This window comes from Nerophis ophidion, linkage group LG01 (genome assembly GCF_033978795.1).
Source record: "Nerophis ophidion isolate RoL-2023_Sa linkage group LG01, RoL_Noph_v1.0, whole genome shotgun sequence".
Taxonomy (NCBI): Eukaryota; Metazoa; Chordata; class Actinopteri; order Syngnathiformes; family Syngnathidae; genus Nerophis; species Nerophis ophidion.
Genome location: NC_084611.1, coordinates 55,450,514 through 55,474,739, shown reverse-complemented (window position 1 = coordinate 55,474,739; position 24,226 = coordinate 55,450,514). Strand labels below are relative to the sequence as shown.

Genomic DNA, 24,226 nt, shown 5'->3' with positions numbered 1-24,226 from the left:
ACCTAAGCTTCCTCAGGAAAAAGAGTCTGCTCATTCCCTTCTTGTAAACAGCATTGCAGTTGTCCTTCCAGTCCAGTCTGCTGGATCTTGATAGGCTCCACCGGGGTCATACTCTTCCTGAAGTCGATGACCAGCTCCTTGGTCTTGTCCACGTTAAGGACCAGATGGTTCGCCTGAGACCACTCCACAAAGTCAGCAATCAGTGTCCTATACTCCAATTCCAGTCCCTCTCAGACACACCCAACCACAGCAGAGTCGTCAGAATATTTCTGCAGGTGGCAGAACCTGGAACTGTACTGGGAGTCTGAGGTGTACAGGGTGAACAAGAAAGGAGACAGGACAGTCCCCTGTGGAGCACCTACACCACTGACCACAGTATCTGACAGGGAGCTCCCGGCTACTTTCCCGGCTATTACTCTCTGACCGCCGTGCTGCCGTAGGGACGAAAAGGGGAACGACACACGTTGCGGAAATAACATTATTCTCAGTGCGTCGGCTAAATACAAATATATTCCACAACCCCAAACATGTCTTTTTCAAAGCCTGCAGTGAAGAGAAGGGTTAGTGGTGAGCAAAGACAATCCCGGGAAATATGTGGGACATGCAATATTTCTTTGTTAAGCACATCGGCACCCCGACGTGTCTTATTTGCACAGAGAAAGTTGCGTTGAACAAGGGATACAATTTGAAACGTCATTATACAAACCCCCTTTCCATATGAGTTGGGAAATTGTGTTAGATATAAATATAAACGGAATACACAATTTGCGTATGATTTTCAACCCAAAGATGTTCAAACTGATTAAAAATGTTTTTTTGTAAATAATCATTACTTTAAAATTTGATGCCAGCAACACGTGACAAAGAAGTTGGGAAAGGTGGCAATAAATACTGATAAAGTTGAGGAATCCTCATCAAACACTTTTTTGGAACATCCCACAGCTGTGCAGGCTAATTGGGAACAGGTGGGTGCCATGATTGGGTATAAAAACAGCTTTCCAAAAAATGGTCAGTCTTTCACAAGAAAGGATGGCGCGAGGTAGACCCCTTTGTCCACAACTGCGTGAGCAAATAGTCAAACAGTTTAAGAACAATGTTTCTCAAAGTGCAATTGCAAGAAATTTAGGGATTTCAACATCTACGGTCCATAATATAATCAAAATGTTCTGAGAATCTGGAGAAATCACTCCACGTAAGCGGCATGGCTGGAAACCAACATCCCTCAGACGACACTGTATCAAAAACCGACATCAATCTCTAAAGGATATCATCACATGGGCTCAGGAACACTTCAGAAAACCACTTTCACTAAATACAGTTTGTCGCTACATCTGTAAGTGCAAGTTAAAGCTCTACTATCCAAAGCGAAAGCCAATGATCAACAACATCCAGAAACGCCGCCTTTTTCTCTGGGCCCGAGCTCATCTAAGATGGACTGATGCAAAGTGGAAAAGTGTTCTGTGGTCTGACGAGTCAACATTTCAAAATGTTTTTGGAAATATTCGACCGTGTCATCCGGACCAAAGGGGAAGCGAACCATCCAGACTGTTATCGACATAAAGTTCAAAAGCCAGCATCTGTGATGGTATGGGGTGCATTAGTGCCCAACTCATATGGAAACGGGGTTTGTACAACTACACATGCTGAGGAGTATGCAACATTTTTTTTTAAAGGAATATTTTCTTGCCGCCCAGCCTCACCCAGACTCTGCATTCAGTGGCCCCCATATGAATTGAGTTTGAGACCCCTGCTATAAATACATAATGTGGGACAGCAGTGGAAAGCCTTAAAACGAGGCTATAACGTTCACTTAAACAGGTTTTAAATATCCCCGGCATGATGTATCACAGGCTTAAAATATTCACTCGTAGCTAATACTGTCCTTTCTTTGCTTGACCCACTTGCAGCCATGTAACCATGACAGCAACATCGGAACAAACTAGAGTTGTGAGTAAATGTCATCTGCTAATGTACTAATGTACGGAGGTTTATGTCGAAGCCTATTATTCACCATGTCACCGACAGAATTTTCGCTTACATTCTGGCGTGAATGACAGTTTCTTATAGTTGCCAGAAAAAATGGATTAAAAATAGTATAGATATCCCTATCGGCTCATAACACGGAATCATCTTATCATTCCATCTTGATTTTGTTACGGAAAACATCTCCTCTCTGGTTATTAAATCCAGATCTATTGCTTTGTGTCGACAGGAGAGCAATTAATATTTCAAGGAATCTGAGTGAAAGACAAGAGCAAAGCAGGTTAAAGCCGGCAAGAATGGTTCCCTCTGTGGGCTTGCGCCTCAGCAGGGAAAGATTATTACAAAAATCCATTCATCCATCTTCTTACGCTTATCAGAGGTTGGGTCGCGGGGGCAGCAGCCTAAGTAGGGAAGCCCAAACTCTCCTCTTCCCGGCCACTTCGTCCAGCTCTTCCCGGGAAATCCCGAGGCGTTCCCAGGCCAACCGGGAGACATAGTCTTCCCAACGTGTCCTGGGTCTTGCCCGTGGCCTCCTGCCGGTCGGACGTGCCCGAAAAAGCTCCCTAGGGTGGGTTAGGGTGGCATCCTGACCAGATGCCCGAACCACCTTATCTGGCTCCTCTCGATGTGGAGGAGCAGCGGCTTTACTTTGAGTTCCCCTCGGATGGCAGAGCTTCTCACCCTGTCTCTAAGGGAGAGCCCCGCCATCCGGCGAAGGAAACTCATTTCAGCCGCTTGTACCCGTGATCTTGTCCTTTCGGTCATAACCCAAAGCTCATGACCATAGGTGAGGATGGGAACGTAGATCGACCGATAAATTGAGAGCTTTGCCTTCCGGCTCAGCTCCTTCTTCACCACAACGGATCGATACAGCATCCGCAATACTGAAGACGCCGCACCAAGCCGCCTGTCGATCTCACGATCCACTCTCCCCTCACTCGTAAACAAGACTCCGAGGTACTTGAACTCCTCCACTTGGGGCAGGGTCTCCTCCCCAACCCGGAGACGGCACTCCACCTGAAATGGTAAATGGGTTATACCTGTATAGCGCTCTTCTACCTTAAAGGTACTCGAAGCGCTTTGACACTATTTCCACAATCACCCATTCACACACACGCATTTACACACTGATGGCAGGAGCTGCCATGCAAGGCTCTAACCAGGACCCGTCAGGAGCAAGGGTGCAGTGTCTTGCTCAAAGACACGACGGACGTGACAAGGTTGGTAGAAGGCGGGGATTGAACCGGGGACCCTCAGGTTGCTGGCACGGCCACTCTCCCAACCGCGCCACGTCGTCCCTTACTTCACGCAAAGTCATGAACCTTTCTCGGTTTGGATGGGTAACAAGGAGCAGGAACACACCCCAGGGTAGCCCCAGATTTTGACTCTGGTTTTTTGTTACCTATGCTATAGCTGGGCAATAATTTTTGGAACTTGGAGAAGGCTTTCGACCGTGTGGGGAGTGGTCAGAGAGTATGGGGTATCGGACTGTCTGATTGTGGCGGTCCGCTCCCTCTATGATCAATGTCAGAGGTTGGTCCGCATCGCCGACACCAAGTCGAATCCGTTCCCAGTGAGGGTTGGACTCCGCCAAGGCTGCCCTTTGTCACCAATTCTGTTCATTACTTTTATGGACAGAATTTCTGGGCGCAGTCAAGGCGTTGAGGTGATCTGGTTTGGTGGCTGCAGGATTACGTCTCTGCTTTTTGCAGATGATGTGGTCCTGATGGCTTCATCTGGCCCAGATCTTCAGCTCTCACTGGATCGGTTCGCAGCCGAGTGTGAAGCGACTGGGATGGGAATCGGCACCTCCGAATCCATGGTTCTCGCCCGGGAAAGGGTGGAGTGCCATCTCCAGGTAAAGGAGGAGATCTTGCCCCAAGTGGAGGAGTTCAAATACCTCGGAGTCTTTTTCACGAGTTAGGGAAAAGTGGCTCGTGAGATCGACAGGCAGATAGGTGCGGCGTCTTCAGTAATGCGTACGCTGTATCAATCGGTTGTGGTGAAGAAGGAGCCTAGCCGGGAGGCAAAGCTCTTAATTTACCAGTCGATCTGCGTTCCCATCCTCACCTATGGTCATGAGCTTTGGGTTATGACCCAAAAGACAAGATCATGGGTACAAGCGGCTGAAATTAATTTCCTCCGCCAGGTGGCGCGGCTCTCCCTTAGAGATAGCCATGTAATGATAACCGGTATTAACAGTAAATTGTGATGATATTGTTGCGATCCGTGACTCGTATCTTCACATATTATTGTTTGTTTTTCCATCTTTGTTCTCATTCTCCGTTTGATCCGTTTATTTCCCGTTTAGTCCATCACCATGGTTACTTATTAGTTTCAGCTGTTACTCCCGGTTCCTGCACACCTGTTCTCTATTAATCACCTTCCCTTTATAAGCCTTCCTCTTTTCATTCTTCTGCCTGGGACTCTAGTTTGTTTTCACACAACGGTACGTCTGCTTTGCACTAATTTGCAATTCTTGTATTGTTCTCGCGAGCTCTCACGCTGCGCAATTTTATTAATTCTTATCTCTCATGCTAAATGTTTTGTTTTCCCCTTTGTGTGCCAATGTGCCAGTTTAGTTTACTATTTGTTTATCCTAGCTTTCATGCTAGCGTCTTTTATTTGCCTTTTCTTAGCTCCAGTATTTTTGTTTTCTAGCACCTTTTGTTATTCAGATAAATAGTTAAACCTTACCTTTGCTGTGTTCTATTTCGACACATCCTCGAGGGAATCGAACCCGGCACTACTATGCCGAACAGACGTAACAAATATTCCTGATGTTTAGTAATACATTTTTAAATGTTATCGTAAAACTGGCTGGTTATCCCAGCAAGCACAGTTATAACGAGTAGCTATCGCCGTCAATTGCTCGCTGACAACTTGCACGCTATTCACTTACTTGCAACTAGTGCATAAAAAAGTTAGGAAGTAAAACGGAAAGGAGGTTGAGCAGCTTTACAACACACTTATGTGATTACTGGCATCTTTTTTCTTGGTGTGCAATACAGATGTTTGTCATGTCTGTGTGATCACGTTTTGTTTTAGTCATGTTTTGTTTTGTTTAGTTATTGGACTCTTTAATTTCTGTTTATGCTCCATTATTTTTGTTTCCATGACTACCCATTAGTTTTCACCTGTCCTCATATCACGCACCTGTCTCACGTTTTGCACTTGCGCACCTGTCACTAATTATGTCACTATTATTTAAGCTCCCAGTTGCCAGTTTGTCTTTCTGGCGACATCACTCTGCTTCATGTCATGTTTACGGTTTCATGCTTAGTTCACGCTGCTTGTTTCATAGTCCATGCTGCCCTGTTCACGTCATCGCAAGTAAGTTTTGTTTATTAATGCCACAGTTAGTGTCTTTTGTTTTTTGTCCATAGTTCTGCCTTTGTGCCAGTTTTTGTTTTAATAGCCAAATTGTGTCCTTCCTTCCTTGTGCGCGCCTTTTGTTTATTCCTTTTATTAGTGTTAAAATAAAGATGTCATTACCTTCACGCCATGTCCGGTCCAAGTTCACTTGCATCTCGGGAAAGCAACCACCCCATAGTCCACGTCCTGATAATGTTAGTGTTTTTGTTTTTTATTATCTTTTACTTAAACCAGGGATGTCAAACATACAGCCCGGGGGCCAGATCATGCCCGCGAACCGTTTTTTTCCGGCCCCGCAGGATAAGTTTGCTAAGTATAAAAATTAACCTGAAATGTTTGAATAAAAGAAACAGCAGTTCTAAATGTGTCCACTGGATGTCGCTATAGCAATTCTTTGTATCTTTGTATGTACAAAATAAACCACATGTTCAGTACATCAATTGAGGAAAATTATCAAACTGCATGAATAACATTCTGTAATATGATTTCTGATATTGCATTCATGCCTGTGATAAAACTGTTGACCACAAATGTACGTGAGACCGTCTTGGCACACTTGCTCAGACCCTCTGGACACTCTTCATGCCAAACTCCACCCTCCCAAATTGTTGCATAGTTCCCATGCTTCAAATGAGGATGCGCTCAAACATACTGTAAAATGTACATACAGCGTTTAAAAATAGCAAGATTGTGGGCTGGAGACAAGCTGTAGACTAAGGGGAAGGCTTTCACAGCTGTTCACACGGGTCACTTTCATCCAGTGCTTACCAGGCGGGATCATGGAGGGGCACAGCAGATCCTCTCTCATCTGTACTGCCTACCAGAGGGATCAGCAGGGAGACAGACAGAATGATTTATAGGTGCATGAAGAGAAAGTGGACTCGCAGACCATCTATAGTGCAGGGTCAAGTAATTAGCTGAAAGGTGAAACAATGGCTCGGGAATTACCATGAGGGGTACATCTGTACTGATTACCATCCCAATGTTGTTTTTATCCCAGCCTCTTCTGCATCCAGTAGAGTGAATACAATTTATCTCTAGCTAATTTTGTCATTTGACCCCCTTACAAAGATGTCTAGCCTCTAAAGGCTTAGTGGCCACATGCGTGGACAGCACCATTTAGCTCCTATTTCCAAAATTGTGTACTCTACTGAATTGGGGTCTTATGGCCACTTATGTGGACTAAACTGCCATCTGTTGGTCTCAGAAGAGTATAACATACAATGGAATTTGGAGAAAAAAAGTGTAAAAATAACAATTTGCATGTCACTAAACATAAAGTACACGTTTGTGTACTTATGGACTAAGTATATCATATCAAAAGATGATTCTTAGTTTTTATTCTAATTAGGTACCAATAAGCCCAAATAGCATCCATCCATCCATCCATTTCCTACCGCTTATTCCCTTTTGGGTCGCAGGGGGCGCAGGTGCCTATCTCAGCTACAATCGGGCGGAAGGCAGAGTACACCCTGGACAAGTTGCCACCTCATCACAGAACCCAGATAGCAAAGAGAATTAAGAAAAACATGTAAACAAACAGCTTGGGCCGTAGGAGGCTAGAGATGAGTGCCAATTCGGTACTTTTATAGGTACTGCCTTACAGGTAGTCTTTTATAGGTACTGCCTTAACAACAAAGAGCCGCCGCCTAAGCTAAAGTCTTAACTAGCTGCTCCGCTTCGTTCTGCCTCTGCCTCTGTCAGTACGTCTCTGCAGCACCCAGCATTGTCCCACCCACAGAACCTTCTGATTGGTTACATGCAGAGCAGTAACAGCCAATCAGCAGTGCGTATTCAGAGCGGTAACAGCCAATCAGCTGTCTGTATTCAGAGCATATGGAGTCAGTGCTCCAGCGTCGTGATGAGCAGATATAGGTGTTTAGCAGGTAATCATCAGGCAGCGGACTCTCCCCAAATTATAATAAACTTGTCACGTGGAGTACACATGATGCTGCGCGTGTTGTCACCCTGGATGCAGTGGGACCAGACAGGCAGGATTGCAGGTAGGAGCTGGTTTTAATACAAAAATAAAACACTGGCACAAAAAGACAAACGAAAGGCGTGCCGAATGCACGGGAAGCTAGGCTAACACTTAGCATGGAGCTACAGTGTCCACAAAAGCGCGTGTCGAGCGCACAGAAGCAAAGCCGAATTTAGCAAATGACAAGGACTAGAGAGAATCACACGTGCGTGTTGCATATAGCAAGTGACGAACCCGGACCGAACAAAAGGGAAGAGGTGGGTTAAATACAGAAACAATAATCATAAACAGGTGTGCGTCAAACGGTCAGTGCAGGTGGAACAAATGAGGTAACCATGGAGACAGAACAAGGAAGTGCAACCAGGAACTAAAAGATGTCCAAAACTCACCGAACGTAACTAAAATAAACATGATCCGGACCACGGATCATGACAAAACTTTTCCACGTCAGCTACTGGTAACATCGCCATGAGCCGTTGACGTTCTAGAAACATAAACGGAAGCTCAACTCGCTCGCAGGCCTTGAGATGAAGGCTAATTTGCTTTTAGTGTAACGTTAGCCCATATTGCGTTGTGCGTCTCTGCGTGCGTGCGTGCGTGCATGCGTGCGTTACGGACAGCAAAGCCCTGTCTGTGTGTTATTTCACTTTACCTTTTTCTTTGTTGATTGAGCTGTGTTGAAGCAGCAAAAAAATGACATGTTAAATGAAAAGTTTCCTGAAGCGGTCTGATAGTTGATGTAATAATGTAAGTGCATCATTAAGCCTACATGAACTCCATGGTGTTCAGGGATGAATAGACTCTCATATTGCTATTGTACTATTTTTTCAGCTGTAATTACATTAATCATTAGTAATGTAGCAAACTAGTTTTGAATGGCAGGGTCCCTGCTATCACATGTTGATAAAAATATAACAATTACATAATAAAAGTCAACTACAGGCTTCCCAAATGCTGTAATAAATTAAGGATGATGGGTTGAACATATGTCAGCATGTGGCATAATAATGACATACTAGGTATCTCAGGTAACTAGGACTGTGTTTTTTTTTTTTAACTTTATGGGTAAAAATATTGAGATATATATCGTATATTGCCATTCAGCAAATGGAGCGGAAAGCACGAGCAAAAATTGTAGGCTTCTTCATGCGACAAAGCCCGCCTACTTCACCACAGCCTGTAGTCTATGTGGTGGCAGCGACGAGGTGGAGACGTGATGGCGACAGGTCGAGTTACACAGATCCTTACACCCACCCACCCACGGTCTGTCCACCGGAGAGACACCAACTTAACTAAAACATTTTCTATGGGAAACACTGTACTGACCGAATTCCTTTGGTACTCCCAGGGCCCATTCAAGTAAAATCAAACCGTACCATATTATACCTTGTGTTGCACGTGACGTCAATTCCCTCAGGTCATAAGACTTTTGAACGCATCATTAAAATACCCTCAATTCCCCCCCAAAAAACGGATTAACTGGCTGGAATATAAAGACAATATAACATACATCCATAAGTGTGGATGCATATGCAAAAGTGTGATATATTTATCTGTACAGTAATCTATTTATTTATATCTGCACCTTATTGCTCTTTTATCCTGCACTACATCGAGCTAATGCAACACAATGTTGTTCTTATCTGTACTGTAAAGACGATAAAAGGGAATCTTAGTCTAAGTCAAGCACTTGGCGGGGAAACAAGCATTTAGACTTAGCTGGACTGTTTCTAGGGGATGTCATTTTTATTTTTTTATTATTGTATTATTTTTTTATTCAATTCAACAAAACAATACACTATAATATCATCCATCCATCCATCAATTTTCTACCGCTTATTCCCAGGTTGAATTTTTGACCACTCCTTCTGACAAAATTAGTGGATTTCAGCTAAATGCGTTGGTTTTCTGACATGGACTTGTTTCTTCAACATTGTCCACACATTTAAGTCAGGACTTTGGGAAGGCCATTCTAAAACCTTAATTCTAGCGTGATTTAACCATTCCTTTACCGCGTTTAACGTGTGTTTGGGGTCATTGTCCTGTTGGAACACCCAACTGCACCCAAAACCCAACCTCTGGGCTGATGATTTGAGATTGTCCTGAAGAATTTGAAGGTTATCCTCCTTTTTCATTGTCCCATTTACTCTTTGCACAGCACCAGTTTCATTGGCAGCAAAACAGGCCCAAAGCATAATACTACCACAACCATGCTTGACGGTAGGCAATGGTGTTCCTGGGATTAAAGTCCTCACCTGTTATGTATGGTTTAACAGAGGGAGATGACGGCAACAGACACCGGGGTGGGTAATATATATAGCTCTAAAATGTGTGTATATATATATATATATATATATATATATAGTATATATATAATTGAACAATACTAAATCTAGTAACTAAGGAATTGGAGTGTGACAAAATCCAAGTGTGTGTATGGTGTAAGAAAGACTAGGTGTAGTATTTTGAACTGTAGCGTTTTACCGTAAATGTTGGAGGTGCGTTTTTAGAGGAGCGGGCCTGTCCGACAAGGGCAAGGCAGGCAGAGTCAACTAAGAGCAGAAGCGAGTTCGAAAGGCAGGAGCGAGTCGTCGTAGTCCGAGGAGTCGACAACCAGGAAGTGCGAGGGAGGCTGGGAAGATCCAGAAGTGCAAGAAGCACAGCTTGACTCAGGGATGCACACAGGGAACTGCGGGGTGAGAGAGGACACAACAATCAACGCAGGGAAAGCACAGAGATCAGGACAGAGAGAGGATAAAGCTAGGTATCGGCTTACAGTACAGAAGACTATATTCCGGCCCGGCATGGCAGGTTGTGCGGGCTTATGAAGGCAGCTCACTCATCCATTAACTGGTACGCTGTTTGCACATTGCCTGCAGGCGCGAGGAGGCACACTCGCAGCAGAAAAAGAGCGCCTGTGGGCGTGGCCAGCGATGCACTTGTCAGGACAGAAAGATCACATCACCTTTTCTCCTCCAAACATATTGCTGGGTATTGTGGCCAAACAGCTCATTGTTTCATCTGACTACAGAACTTTCCTCCAGACAGTCTTATCTTTTGTCCATGTAATGACCCATAATAAATCCATAAAGGAACCAAAATTCATGAATGTTTTTTTGTGACCAACAAGTATGTGCTCCAATCAGTCTATCACAAAGAGTTGTAAAAATTAACAGAAACTCAAGACAGCCATGACATTATGTTTCTTTTGACCACGACTGTAGGAGTGAGAATATACAGAACTATTTAAGAAATCAGACTATATTTAGTGCAGGGAAACTTAGTGACTGTGACAACGTGCAGGTGCGTCCTCGGTCTCCTGGCCAGAGAGAGAGGACGATATGCCGGTCCTCACAAAAACAATATTGGCTGACCTTTTGTCCATTGACACACGTCCGGGTTGTGCCTGTCACGATCCATCAGGGGGTGTCTCAAGGTTCAGTTTCATGCACAAGACCACTTGGCACATTGACAGGAGGAGCTGGAGGTCTATACCCCAACTTGAGCCGCCATGGTTGTACGTGTGTAACCTTGAAGCTGTTTGCTTTGTACTAAGAACAGGATTTTTGCTAAAGCTTTGTTCTGTTATTTTTATTTTCCTGTAGGCTCCACTCACGTCGGAGATCCACGGGCTGTGTCCAACCCCGGTTCGCCCTCCTCCTCGCCACAGACGCCCAGCGCCCTGGGCAGCTGCAGCTCAGATCCCGTCCTCAATGGAGGCCTGTGCTCTGCAGCCTACTACAGCTCAGCAGGAGGTAGGTCCACCCACTCGTGCACTACAGAAACGGGAGATCAATCAGCCTTCGGGGGGTGGGGGTAGACTAAAACAATCCATAATTAAATAGGGAGCACATGTCGTCATGTTGTGGTTAGAAAACAAAAGACATGAATTTGTCTTTCTACCCAATCAGTATGCAAGGGTGTGTAGAGGAGCCACAAATTTACTCAGGAGAACTTTAGAGCAAGCGAGCTCCTTTTTGATTGACCAAGTCGAGGGGATCTACCTCATTCATATATATATACACTATATATATATATATATATATATATATATATATATATATATATATATATATATATATATATATATATATATCAATGTTTATTTATATTGCCCTAAATCACAAGTGTCTCAAAGGGCTGCACAAACCAGAACGACATCCTCGGTAGAGCCCACATAAAGGCAAGGAAAAACTCACCCCAGTGGGACGTCGAAAATGACTATGAGAAACCTTGGAGAGGACCCCCCTCGTCGCAGCACTACAATACCATAATAATGCAATTCCAATTCCAAAACTAAACCTGACCCAGCACATTCACAGTAGCAATAAACCGAGCAATTGAGAGGACACACATGACACAAAACAATCCAAAAGCAGTCAGACAAAAATTTATAGTATCAATATTAATAACAATTTCAAAATAGCAGTGATTAAAACATCGCTCATTGACATTATCATTAGACATTTATAACAAATAAAAACATTTAAAATAAAAAATAAAATAATAAATGGACATCAAAGCAAGCATGACTTAAGGAAAGGTACTCGAAAAGTACAGTAAGTATCAATCCATTTTCTATCGTTTGTCCCTCTTGGGGTCATATGGGGTGCTGGAGCCTATTTTAACTGTTCTAAAATGCACTTTTTTGATGGTAATTGAAATTAAATATGCCACATACATGTTGATTCCAACACCTACAAATTCGGTAATCAAAACTACAACTAAGATGCATGTTACAATACTTACAGTATAAACACTGTGTAGGACTCAGCAAAAGTAAATATTGGCACATTTATGGCAAAAATTATTTATTTATTTATTTATAGTGTAATCACAATTAATTACACAATAATTCATTAATTTGAAAACCTGAGTAGTTATTTTACCACCGAAACTAAACTTTAAATATAGTTGTTGTTTGTTTTTTTTAAACTGGATATAAATTAGTAACAAATAAACCCAAACAAGTAAAATATATATATATATATATATATATACATATATATATATATATATATATATATATATATACAGTCGCGGTCAAAAGTTTACATACACTTGTAAAGAACATAATGTCATGGCTGTCTTGAGTTACCAATAATTTCTACAATTCTTTTTTTTTTTTTGTGATAAAGTGATTGGAGCACATACTTGTTGGTCACAAAAAAATAATTCATTAAGTTTGGTTCTTTTATTTATTTATTATGGGTTTACTGAAAATGTGATCAAATCTGCTGGGTCAAAAGTATACATACTGCAATGTTAATATTTGGTTACATGTCCCTTGGCAAGTTTCACTACAATTAGGCGCTTTTGGTAGCCATCCATAAGATTCTGCTTGAATTTTTGACCAACTCCTCCTGACAAAATTGGTGCATTTCATCTAAAATTGTTGGTTTTCTGACATGGACTTGTTTCTTCAGCATTGTCAGGACTTTAATTTCTCACTAATAACAAGTGCACTTTTCTTGGTAGTAAAAAAAAAATGAGTTGTTGCTCAATATGTTGAAAAATATTCTTAAATCAAGTAATTTAGCTAGTGCCATTATCTTGACATAATGATATGCGCTCAACATTGCATTTCTTGAAACCAGCAAACTAATTTTTTGTTCCTAATGGAAAGGCAACAAGGCGACCGCTTGTTACTTTCGGGGTTTCCTAGCAGCTCAGGAAAATCATATGGTCTAAAAATTCATTTTCCCATCGACAACATGACATCTTCGCGCCAAGGGCGTGCTCTTTCAGTCAGTCCCAGTCCTAACCAGGACTGGGATGACACTTCAAGTTCATATGTGAGTCACATATATACAGCCCGGCTCCCCGCCACAATTTTTTTAATTGTAATTTTGAGGAATTTACCTGAATTTGCATGAACTATTTCTGTTCAAAATTGTTACAAATGTCAAATGTTTAAATGTTAACTGTCAGTTTACTGTACTGTGCCAACTGTACTACTATATGAGTACACATTTTCTATTGTTTCATTGAAAATAAAACAGCAAAAGTCCATTTGGCTGTCATCTGTTTTAAATATGAGACACAATTGTGTCAAAGTCATGATTTTTTTTTTTCAAGCTTGAAATACCTCTAAGTCCGAGTCCATGGTTCTCGCCCGGAAAAGGGTGGAGGAGACTCTGCCCCAAGTGGATGAGTTCAATTACCTCTGAGTCTTGTTCACGAGTCAGGAAAGAGTGGATCATTAAATCGGTGCGGCGTCTTTAGTAATGCGGACGCTGTATCGATCCCTTGTGGTGAAGAAGGAGCTGAGCCGGAAGGCAAAGCTCTCAATTTACCGGTCAATCTACGTTCCCATCCTCACCTATGGTCATGAGCTTTGGGTTATGACCATATCACCCTTATTTAAGAGTTTTAATCTTATTTAGATTTCAGTTTTTGCAGTGTTCCAACCTGGTTAACGTGACACGTCTTTCGCCTTCTCCAGGAACCATCCCAGACTCTCCGGTCAGCCTCCCCAAGTCGCCCACTTTCCCGTCAGGCCGCGGACCCTGGTCCGACGAGTGCTCCATCTGCTACGAGAACACGGTGGACACAGTCATCTACGCCTGCGGACACATGTGTCTCTGCTACGCCTGCGGCCTGAAGCTGAAGAAAATGTCCAACGCCTGCTGTCCCATCTGCAGGCGGCAGATCAAAGACATCATCAAGACCTACCGGAGTACATAACAGTGGACAGGGACGACGTACGGTCCAGAGAACTTCTGGTACCGTGCAGTGTCACTGAGATTAGTCCCATCAAGGGACGGCACATGAAGACACAGATTTGTGTCTTATTTTGTCGAGCTGTGCTAAAAGACGCGGCGGGTGTTGTTGACTTTTTTGACACAATGTCTCAGTAATTCTTTCAGGACGCAGGGAAGTGTTCAGCCACCCGCAGAGTGTTAATCGTCTCGCTTTCTGGAGAAGACGAGCGTGACTGAAGTCGGAGTGGGGGAGTGATGGAACCTCGTTATCGTCGTGGTCGTAACCAGTGGCGTTTGTAGAGACCGTTCCGACCGTAAGTAGGTGTGTAAGGCTCCTTGTGCTCGTGTGTGCTGATACACCTTTTATGGTAGAGTGTTACATCAAATGTACGGTGGATATGTTGTGCTAGCTCGCTCTGCAATGTGGTAAATGTTGCGCGTTGACATCCGACAATGAAAACAAATCGGCGGACTCTGCAGTTCCCGGTTCACACAAACAGGGAGTCGATTTCTCAGGGCCAATAATTATTATTTTTTGTCCTTTTTAAAGATATAGAAACTATTTTCCCAAACTAGAGTCATATTTCACGTCTTATGCACTGTGAGCAATCCTGTCAACTTCACAGCGCCTAATAAAAAAATAAAAATAGCTCTAGTGCAGTTTGCGCGAGGTCGGGATTGTTGCCATGGTTTCAGTTAGGACACATCCTCCTGCCTTAAAAAAATGTCTCACAAACAGCCTCGGTCTGTTATATTTCTATACGGGAAATTACCCCAAAAAAATACTATTGTGTGGCACACATTGTCACATTTGTTTCACTCAGATGGGGGGAAAAGCACACAAAATGTTTTAAATGTATTTTTGTAAAAAACGCATTTTCCCATTCAGGTTTTTCACCAGCAGAAAAGATGCTTTATAGAAATATTTGACTCATACCGATCTTGTGCTTTTGTGCGAATTTCTCATTCCGTCCTATCTCTCATCACTTGTACACTATATTGCCAAAAGTATTTCGTCACCCATTCAGATGATCAGAATTAGGTGTCCTATTCACTAAGCCCGGCCACAAAATCCAGCACTTAGGCGTGGAGACTGTTTCTACCAAACATTTGTGATAGAACGGGCCGCTCTCAGGATCTCAGTCATAGGGTGCCACCTATGCACCTAATCCAGTCGAGAAATTTCCTTGCTCCTAAATATCCCAAAGTCAACTGTTGGCTTTATTACAAGAAAATGGAAGAGATTGGGAACAACAGCAACCCAGCCACGAAGTGGTAGGCCACGTAAACTAACCGAGACGGGTCAGCGGATGCACAAGCGCATGGTGCGAAGACTTTCAGTTGCTACAGAGCTCCAAACTTCCCGTGACCCTTCAATTAACCCACATACAGTACGCAGAGAGCTTCATGCAATGGGTTTCCATGGCGGTGCAGCTGCATCCAAGCCATAAATCACAGAGTCCAATGCAAAGCGTTGGATGCAGTGGTGTAAAGTACATTGCCACTGGACTGTAGAGCAGAGGAGACGTGTCCATCTGGCAATCTGATGGACCAGTCTGGGTTTGGAGGTTGCCAGGAGAACGCTACATTTCGGACTGCATTGTGCTGAGTGCGACATTTGGTAGAGGAGGAATTATGGTGTGGGGTTGTGTTTCAGGAGTTGGGCTGCACGGCGAGAGAGGGGTTAATAAAAAGATTATGTAGGTTCGCTCCAGGTACTCCGGCTTTCTCCCACCTCGAGAGTCATGCACCTGGGGATAGGTTGATTGGCAACACCAAATTGCCCCTGGTGTGTGAATGTTGTCTATCTGTGTAGGCCCTGTGATGAGGTGGCGACTTGTCCAGAGTGTACCTGCCTTCCGCCCAAATGCAGCCAAACGGAATAAGTGGTAGAAAACTGATGGATGTATGGGCTTGGCCCTTTAGTTCCAGTGGAAGGAACTTTGAATGCTCCAGGATACCAAAACATTTTGGACAATTCCATGCTCCCAACCTTGCGGGAACAACATGACTGTGCTTCATTGCACAAAGCAAGGTCTATAAAGACATGGATGACCGAATCTGGTGTGGATGAATTTGACTGGCCTGCACAGAGTCCTGACCTAAACCCGATAGAACACCTTTGGGCCGAATTAGAACGGAGACCGAGAGCCAGTGTTTGACCTCACCAATGCCCTTTAGGAAGAACGGTGGAAAATTCCTCTAAACACACTCCGCAACCTTGTGGACAGCCTTCCCAGACAAGTTGAAATTGTAATAGCTGCAAAAGATGGACTGATATCATAATGAAGCCTATGGGTTAGGAATTGGATGGCACTTTTAAGTTCATATGTGAGTCAAGGCAGGTGGCAGGTACTTTTGGCAATATAGTGTATACGAACAATCCAAACTTAGAGCTTGAATCAGGAAACAAACCTAAAATAGACATGTCAACACCCGTTTTTGTATGCCATGGACTACATTATTCCGTAGATGATAAACAAAACGGGGCTCCGAGCTTTGCTGCTATTGTGTTTACCAGCCCATGCTGACACACATCAGTCCCTGGTTCTAACGATGCTACAGCTAGGTGTTCCGTCACACTTGATTGCTGATTTCTGTATTATTTTTACTGACGAGCTTCAGCGGAAAAAAAATAATGTACCCGTTTTTTCTACAATCGTTAGCACTGCTTTCCTAATTCTTAACTGTGTTCTAGATTTCAAATGGTGCAAAGTAATGACCTTGCAGCGGTGTAGTTGTCGGACGTGAACTGTTAGGTGTGCACAATCGACGCTGCTTTTAGGGCGCCATTCGCTCGAGGCCGCCCCAATTCTGCTCACATTAAGGGGGTAAAAATGGGTTAGGGTTAAAGCTAGGACTGCCACTGATTACCATCCCCAAATTGTTGTTCTTTTTGTGTCTCAATACTTCCCTTTGTAGACTTTTGAGTGCATTAGATAAGTATGACAAAACCGTGGTTTCCATTTTCGAGCGCTGGGAAGTCAACAGCATACTTTCCAACCCTCCCGATTTTCCCGGGAAACTCCCGGGGCAACCACTCTCCCGAATTTCCACCCGGACAACAATATTGGGGGCGTGCCAGGTTCCCTACAACCTGTCGTCACGTCCACTTTTCCTCCATACAAAAAGCCTGCCGGCTCAGTCACATTAATATATGCGGCTTTTCTACACAAATAAGTGAATGCAGCGCATACTTGGTCAACAGCCATACAGGTCACACTGAGGGTGGCCGCATAAAAAACTTTTAACACTGTTACAAATATGCGCCACACTTTGAACCCACACTAAACAAGAATGACAAACCCATTTCGGGAGAACAACTGCACCATAACACAACATAAAACACAACAGAACACATACCCAGAACCCCTTGAAGCACTAACTCTTCCTGAGAGTCGCCGTATAAACAACTTTAAAACTGTTACAAATTTGCGCCACACTGTGAACCCACACCAAACCAGAATGACAAACACATTTTGGGAGAACATTTGCACCGTAACACAACAGAACACATACACAGAAACCCTTGCAGCACTAACTCTTCCGGTACACTAAAATATACACCCCCCCCCCCCCCTCCCCACAAACATAAACACTATAGAAGAAATTCCCAAAATTCCCTGCAGCACCAACTCTTCCGGGATGCTACAATATAAACATACACCATCGGTGGATCTGCACTTAACATCCATTGTAATTATACCAAGTACAGGAGCGTATCTAGTCGATACTATGATTACATCGATATTTTTTAGCATCAAAAAATCTTTTGTTTTAAAAAAAATGCATATTATGTTTATAAACTAGGGAAATATGTCCCTGGACACATGAGGACTTTGAATATGAACAATGTATGATACAGTAACTACTTGGTATCAATTTGATACCCAAATTTGTGGTGTCATCTAAAACTAATGTAAAGTATCAAACAAGAGAAGAATAAGTGATTATTACATTTGAACAGAAGTGTAGATATAAAATGTTAAAAGAGAAAGTAAGCAGATATTAACAGTAAATGAACAATTAGATCAATAATCCATTTTCTACCACTTGTCCTTAAAAATGTTGACAAAATAATACAATGTAAAATCACACAATAAGTAAAATTGCATATGTCATCAGCTAAATTAGGAGCCTTTGTTTACTTACTAATACAAGACAAGTTGTCTTGTATGTTCAGTATTTTATTTAAGGACAAACTTGCAATAAGAAACATATGTTTAATGTACCCTAACATTTTTTTGTTCAAATAAAGCCAATATTGCCATTTTTTGTGGACACCTTTATTTAGAAAAGTACCCGAAATTGTACTAGGACAACACTAATAAAAACAAGTATCAAATTATTATAGTTGCATAATACTTACACAAAAGTACTTGTATTATAAAATATCCATTCAACTCAATTTACATGAGAATAATACATTATTGTAGTAGCATGTAATAAGTATGTATAAATTGTGCTGAAATTTAATATAGGTGGAAGAATTGTATCGGGACCCCAACTGATAATCACACACTTTTACAATAAAACACAGGGAAAATAAAATATTGTGCAATGTTTCCGCCGGAATATTTCTTAGTTAAGGTGGTGCGAAGGGGAAGGCAATATACGATATATATGTCGATATTTTTTTCCGTAAAGTAAAAACAAAACATTCCTAGTTGCCTGAGATACTGAGTATGTCATTATTTTGACTTAGTAAATATTGACTTATGAATTTCCCACAGAATATTTGTTAGTTAAGGTGGTGGGAAGAGGAAGGCAATATACGATATACTGTATATGTCGATATTTTTTCCGTAAAGTAAAAACAAAACAGTCCTAGTTGCCTGAGATACAGAGTATGTCATTATTTTGACTTAGTAAATATTGACTTACAAAGACAAACTAATGACTACATCAAATTAAACGTTTGTAAGTAAGCGTTTGCTTACTTACAGTAAGTCAAATACAAATAAGGCAATAAGGAAAGTATCCTACACTTGTGTAAATTAAACTGAACAACCGGTATGGGCATCTACATCAACTATGTGATTTGCCTGAGAAGCTAGATAGGAAAAAATAAAGACTTTTGTTGAGGCGGTGGCTCTTTGTTATTAAGGCAGCCGCCTTAACAACAAAATGCTGATGTGTTATCCCCCTGTTTTTGCGTAAGATTGTTAGGTCAACAAAATCAAAACTAACCATTAAAATCCTCAGGCTTTCTGCCCCCAAAGTCAATGTGTAAACAATTAATATATACTGTATAATACAAATATCAATAGACAAAACCCAGAAAATTAACTTATAGTAGAATGGAAAAGCGCATGCTGGTATCAAGCCGATACCAGTAGGACTCTTGGTATCAATATTCGGATAACATGGACTTAACCAAGTTGAAAAAACTTATTCGGGTGTTACCATTTAGTGGTCAATTGTACGGAATATGTGTACTGTGCAATCTACTAATAAAAGTTTCAATCAATTAATCAATCCACCCTGAGTAAATACTGAAAATGCCAGAACAGAAGGAATCAATTTGGGACATAATGTCAAACTCTTCACACTTAGGGACTAAAGTACACTTTGTACACAGTCCAGAGTACACACTGGAGTATACAAACGGAAGTATTGGATTGGAGGCACAGTCTGTGTGATTTATCTGGGTATAAACTGTTTCAATAAGCACTTGGAGCTGTTGTATTGTGTGAAAGTTATCACGGTCTATCTGAGAAATCCGTCACTTTATTCAGCAGCTGATTGTAAACTCAGAAATGTTTTTCCTCTGTGGCATGTTTTATTTTTTTCAAATCCACTATCTGACCAAATACAGTTTTTGCCCGTTTGAAGTTAATTAGTAATATTACCTTTGTGAGTAATGATTACATTTAATTTTAAGGCATTGCGAAATGTTCGTTTGTGTTGATGCTGTTTTGGCGGAAAGGTTTGTATGATTTTTTTCTCAATTTCTACTCGACTCAAAGGCTCCTTGAATGTCACTGACCTTTTTCTTCTCTTCTTTTTTGTGTGCGTTTGCAGTCTTCTACTGTGCACTGTTACTGTATGAATCATGCACAGCCTCGTGGTTAGCGAGTTGGCCTCAGTCAGGCATAGGGTTGCCAACTCCCTTAAATATTAATAAGGAGGATTGTCTTAAACAATTTGCCATTTCCGGGTTGGGGAGTAGATTTTGCCCCAAGTTGGAGCAGTTCCAAGTACCTCGGAGTCTTGTTCACGAGTGAGGGAAGAGTGGATCTTGAGGTCGACAGGCGGATCGGTGCGGCGTCTTCAATAATGCGGACTCTTTATTGATCTGTTGTGGTGAAAAATGAGCTAAACCAGAAGGCAAAGCTCTCAATTTACCGGTCGGTCTACGTTCCCATCCTCACCCATGGTCATGAGCTTTGAGTTATGGACAAGATCACGGGTACAAATGAGCTTCCTCTGCCGGGTGGCGCGTCTCTCCCTTAGAGATAGGGGGAGAAGCTCTGTCAGCCAGGAGAAGCTCAAACTATAGCTTCTGTTCCTCCACATCGAGAGGAGCCAGAGGAGGTAGTTCGGGCCTCTGGTCAGGATGCCACTCGAACGCCTCCCTAGGGATCTGTTTCGCGTACGTCCGATCGGTAGGAGGCCACGGGGAAGACCCAGGACACGTTGGGAAGAATATGTCTCCCGGCTGGTCTGGGAGCGCCTTGGGATCACCCGGGATGAGCTGGACGAACTGTCATGAGAGAGGGAAGTCTGGGCTTTCCTGCTTATGTGAAAGACCAACACAAAGTGGTATACAATGGTAAAGATGAAGAAAAATATATATGTGTATATCTCGTTCAGGGTATGTGCCTACCATCTTTGCACATCTAGTGACTGAAATGTTTGCACATTGTTCTTTGCAAAACATTGCAATCTCAGTCAGCAGTTTTTAGATCTTGCCACAGATTTTTGAATGGATTTAGGTCCAACATATGGCTTTGTTTTGTTTAAAACCTTCATTGTTGTCCTGGCTTTACATTTAGGGCCGTTGTCCTGCCGGAAGGTGAAGCTCCGCCCCAGTCTCAAGTCTTTGGCAGGCTCCAACTGGTTTTCTTCCAAGATTGCCCTGTTTGGCTCCATCTATCCTCCCATCAACCATGTTTGCTGCCCCTGCTGAAGAGAACCAACCCCAGATCATGATGCTGCCACCACCATATTTGACCGTGGGGATAATGTCTGTAGTTCTCTGCCACACATAGTGTTTTACAATTTGGCTGGTTTTCTGGCAAACCTCTCGTAGTTTTCTTTGAACAATGGATTTCTTTTCGCCACTTCCGTAAAGACCACAATTGTGCAGTGCACGACCAATAGTTGTCCCGGGGATAGATTCCCTCACCTGAGCTGTGAATCTATGCAGTTGGTCCACAGTCACCATAGTCCTCTTGGTTGCATCTCTGATCAGTGATCTCCTTGTTGGAACTGTAAGTTAGGTGGCCAGCCTTGTTTTGGTAGGTTTACAGTTGTGCCTTACTGTCAGGTTCATCTATTAAACAAGACAAGAAGCAAGGAATTAAACAGAGACCGAATTTGGCTCAATTTGGCTCAATTGAGGAGAGACGTCTAGACTGTACTCTTGTACAGTCTCACCACGCTCTGACGAAAGATTGTACGCCTCCTCTTTTATTTGGACTTTCCCTAATTACATGGCAACAGCTGTTTCTAAGGTAGGGCGTCATAATAGCCAGCACCTTTGGTTACAGAACAGTTCAAAGTAAAGGTCGTAAAACAGTTCACAGAAACGGTGCCTGGAGGGGAGTCTGGTCATGCTTCCTCTCCGCTTTGTAGCTCTTGGGTCAAAACAATATATTTCTGTTGATTACAATACATCAAAGAAACAGAACACCCTCATGTTGCTTCCCATCCTACACAGTGGAGTTTTACAATCCTTCTTCTTGGTAGGTTCAAAGACAAACTTGTCTTCTCGCCGGGAACTCATCGAAACACAAAGTTTTGTGATTACTTAGACACAATTATTCTAACACTTACTCTTTCCCTTTCTGGATGATAAATTGGAACAGGGCTCAGACCTGTCTGAAAAGGGTGGAGTGCCATCTCCGGGTTGGGGAGGAGACCCTGCCCCAAGTGGGGGTGTTCAAGTACCTAGGAGTCTTGTTCACGAGTGAGGGAATATTGGATCCTGAGATCGACAGGCGGATCGGTGCGGCGTCTCAGTAATGCGGAAACTGTATCGATCCATTGTGGTAAAGGAGCTAAGCCAAAAGGCAAAGCTCTCAATTTACCGGTCGATCTACGTTCCCATCCTCACCTATGGTGATGAGCATTGGGTCATGACCGAAAGGACAAGATTAAGGGTACAAGCGGCCGAAATTAGTTTCCTCCGCCGGGTGGCGGGGCTCTCCCTTAGAGACAGGGTGAGAAGCTCTGCCATCCGAGGGGAGCGCAAAGTAACATCAAGAATAGCCAGATGAGGTGGTTCAGGCATCTGGTTAGGATGCCACCCGAACGCCTCCTAGGGAGGTGTTTAGGGCACATCCAATCGGTAGGAGGCCACTGGGAAGACCCAGGACACGTTGGGAAGACTATGTCTCCCGGCTGGCCTGGGAACGCCTTGCGATCCCCAGGCGACCAGACCTCGGATAAGCGGAAAAAGATGAATGGATGGATGGACTCTTTCCCTTTCTGGATGATGAATTGGAACAGGGCCCTGACCTGTCTGGTGTGTTCCTTGGACTTATCTATGCTCTCCAATCTTCTCTGTATTCGTACTGAGATGAGATCCCACACAGGTGGACAGGTTTTAGTCAGTAGCAATCGTCAGGCAACTTCTGAAGCAATTGGTTGCACTCTGAGGAAAGGGGGCAGAATATTTTGACACACCTTACCTTATCAGGTGTAAGTTTCTTTTAACTTCATAATTGTATACCAACCTTTCGCATACAATTTCAATAAAATCTGATGTTTAAGGTTGTAATGTTACAATGTGTAACATGTTCAAGGGGGTGAATACTTCTGCAAATCGCTGTTTATTATTTGAATCTAAGTTGGAATCAGTAGAACTTTTCAGACAATCACCTACTAAATCTTCCAAAATAAACAAAGCCTTTTGTACCATTAGAGGTCACACTTCCTCTTGACCTCCGTCATAGAAGGCAGAAATCTGTACCAACTGGACACCAGCAGAAAGATTTATTGCCATATTTCACATAAAGTGTCCTGTCATTCATTCGTTCCACTGATATCTTCCTAGGACTCGCACTTTTGTTTTTAAATACGAAGACATTCCGTTTTTTTAAAGGATTGTTGGCAACCCTAAGTCAGAAGATTGGATCGTTTGCATGGTTGGCTTTTCCCATAAAAGCCTCCTTCGGACCAAATGATCCATAGCTGAGATTGACTGCTCACCAGTCCAGCCTCGTACCCAAAGTCTTCTGGGTCAGGCTGAAAACCAGAACTGAATATAGAGTTTGTGTCATGCATGACTGAATAGTTTAGCTGAGGTGAAGATCGGGACCAACTGTAGAGGAGCACGGGAAGTGTGTCACCTGTGCTCTTGTTTTGCCATAGCAGGATTAAGACGTACAAAGTAAACCTCCTTTTTGTTTGTTTTCAAACATTGTAAGCTATATTTAGTGAGTCAGATGATTGTGGTAAATAAACTTTCTATAAGTGTTTCAATGTGGATTTATTTTATTCTGCGGAACATAGGTGTCCTGGGACTTTTGAAAGTATCACCAACAAATATAAAGAACTAGAAAAGTACTAAAGAGAGCGCAGACCTCAAAGTAGGGAAGAGATTCTTCTGGCCCCATTCCTGGGTGGATTATTTTGCAATGCAGTCTGCTAAAAATGATGGAAAGCGCCACTCTACAAAGCAAATGGAGTTGTGGTTAAAGTTGGAATTGCAACAAATATAAGATTTTCAACACTCTACTGCCATCCAGTGGCTTAAGTGGATGATACACCTGGATTAGTGAGGCCATATGAATCCCTTTCCTACTCTACCTCATAATCTTTAAAAAAAAAAAAAAAAGTCCTGAATCTAGACAATGATCTGGTGTCTGAAATTTCTTGACTGGCTAACAAAAATCCACCTGTTTTCCCTATTGCGGAATAAAGTAAACAGGAGTGAATACTCTTGTCTGTCATCCCCCGTCTTTGTTTCTGCAGGGTCACTAGTATACACACACAGAAGAGTAACGTAACGTTA

The 24,226-nt window shown here is 42.7% G+C and overlaps 1 protein-coding gene across 1 annotated transcript in view; it reads left to right on the top strand.

Moving 5' to 3' along the window:
* neurl1aa (neuralized E3 ubiquitin protein ligase 1Aa) overlaps positions 1-24,149 on the top strand; it is a 114,844-nt gene extending 90,695 nt beyond the window's left edge. The window contains exons 5-6 of the mRNA XM_061907849.1: positions 10,945-11,094; positions 13,785-24,149. Of these exons, the coding sequence (XP_061763833.1) occupies positions 10,945-11,094; positions 13,785-14,026 (392 nt within the window). The 3' untranslated portion in view covers positions 14,027-24,149. The remainder of the gene's footprint in view (positions 1-10,944; positions 11,095-13,784) is intronic.
* Positions 24,150-24,226: the final 77 nt, after the last annotated feature.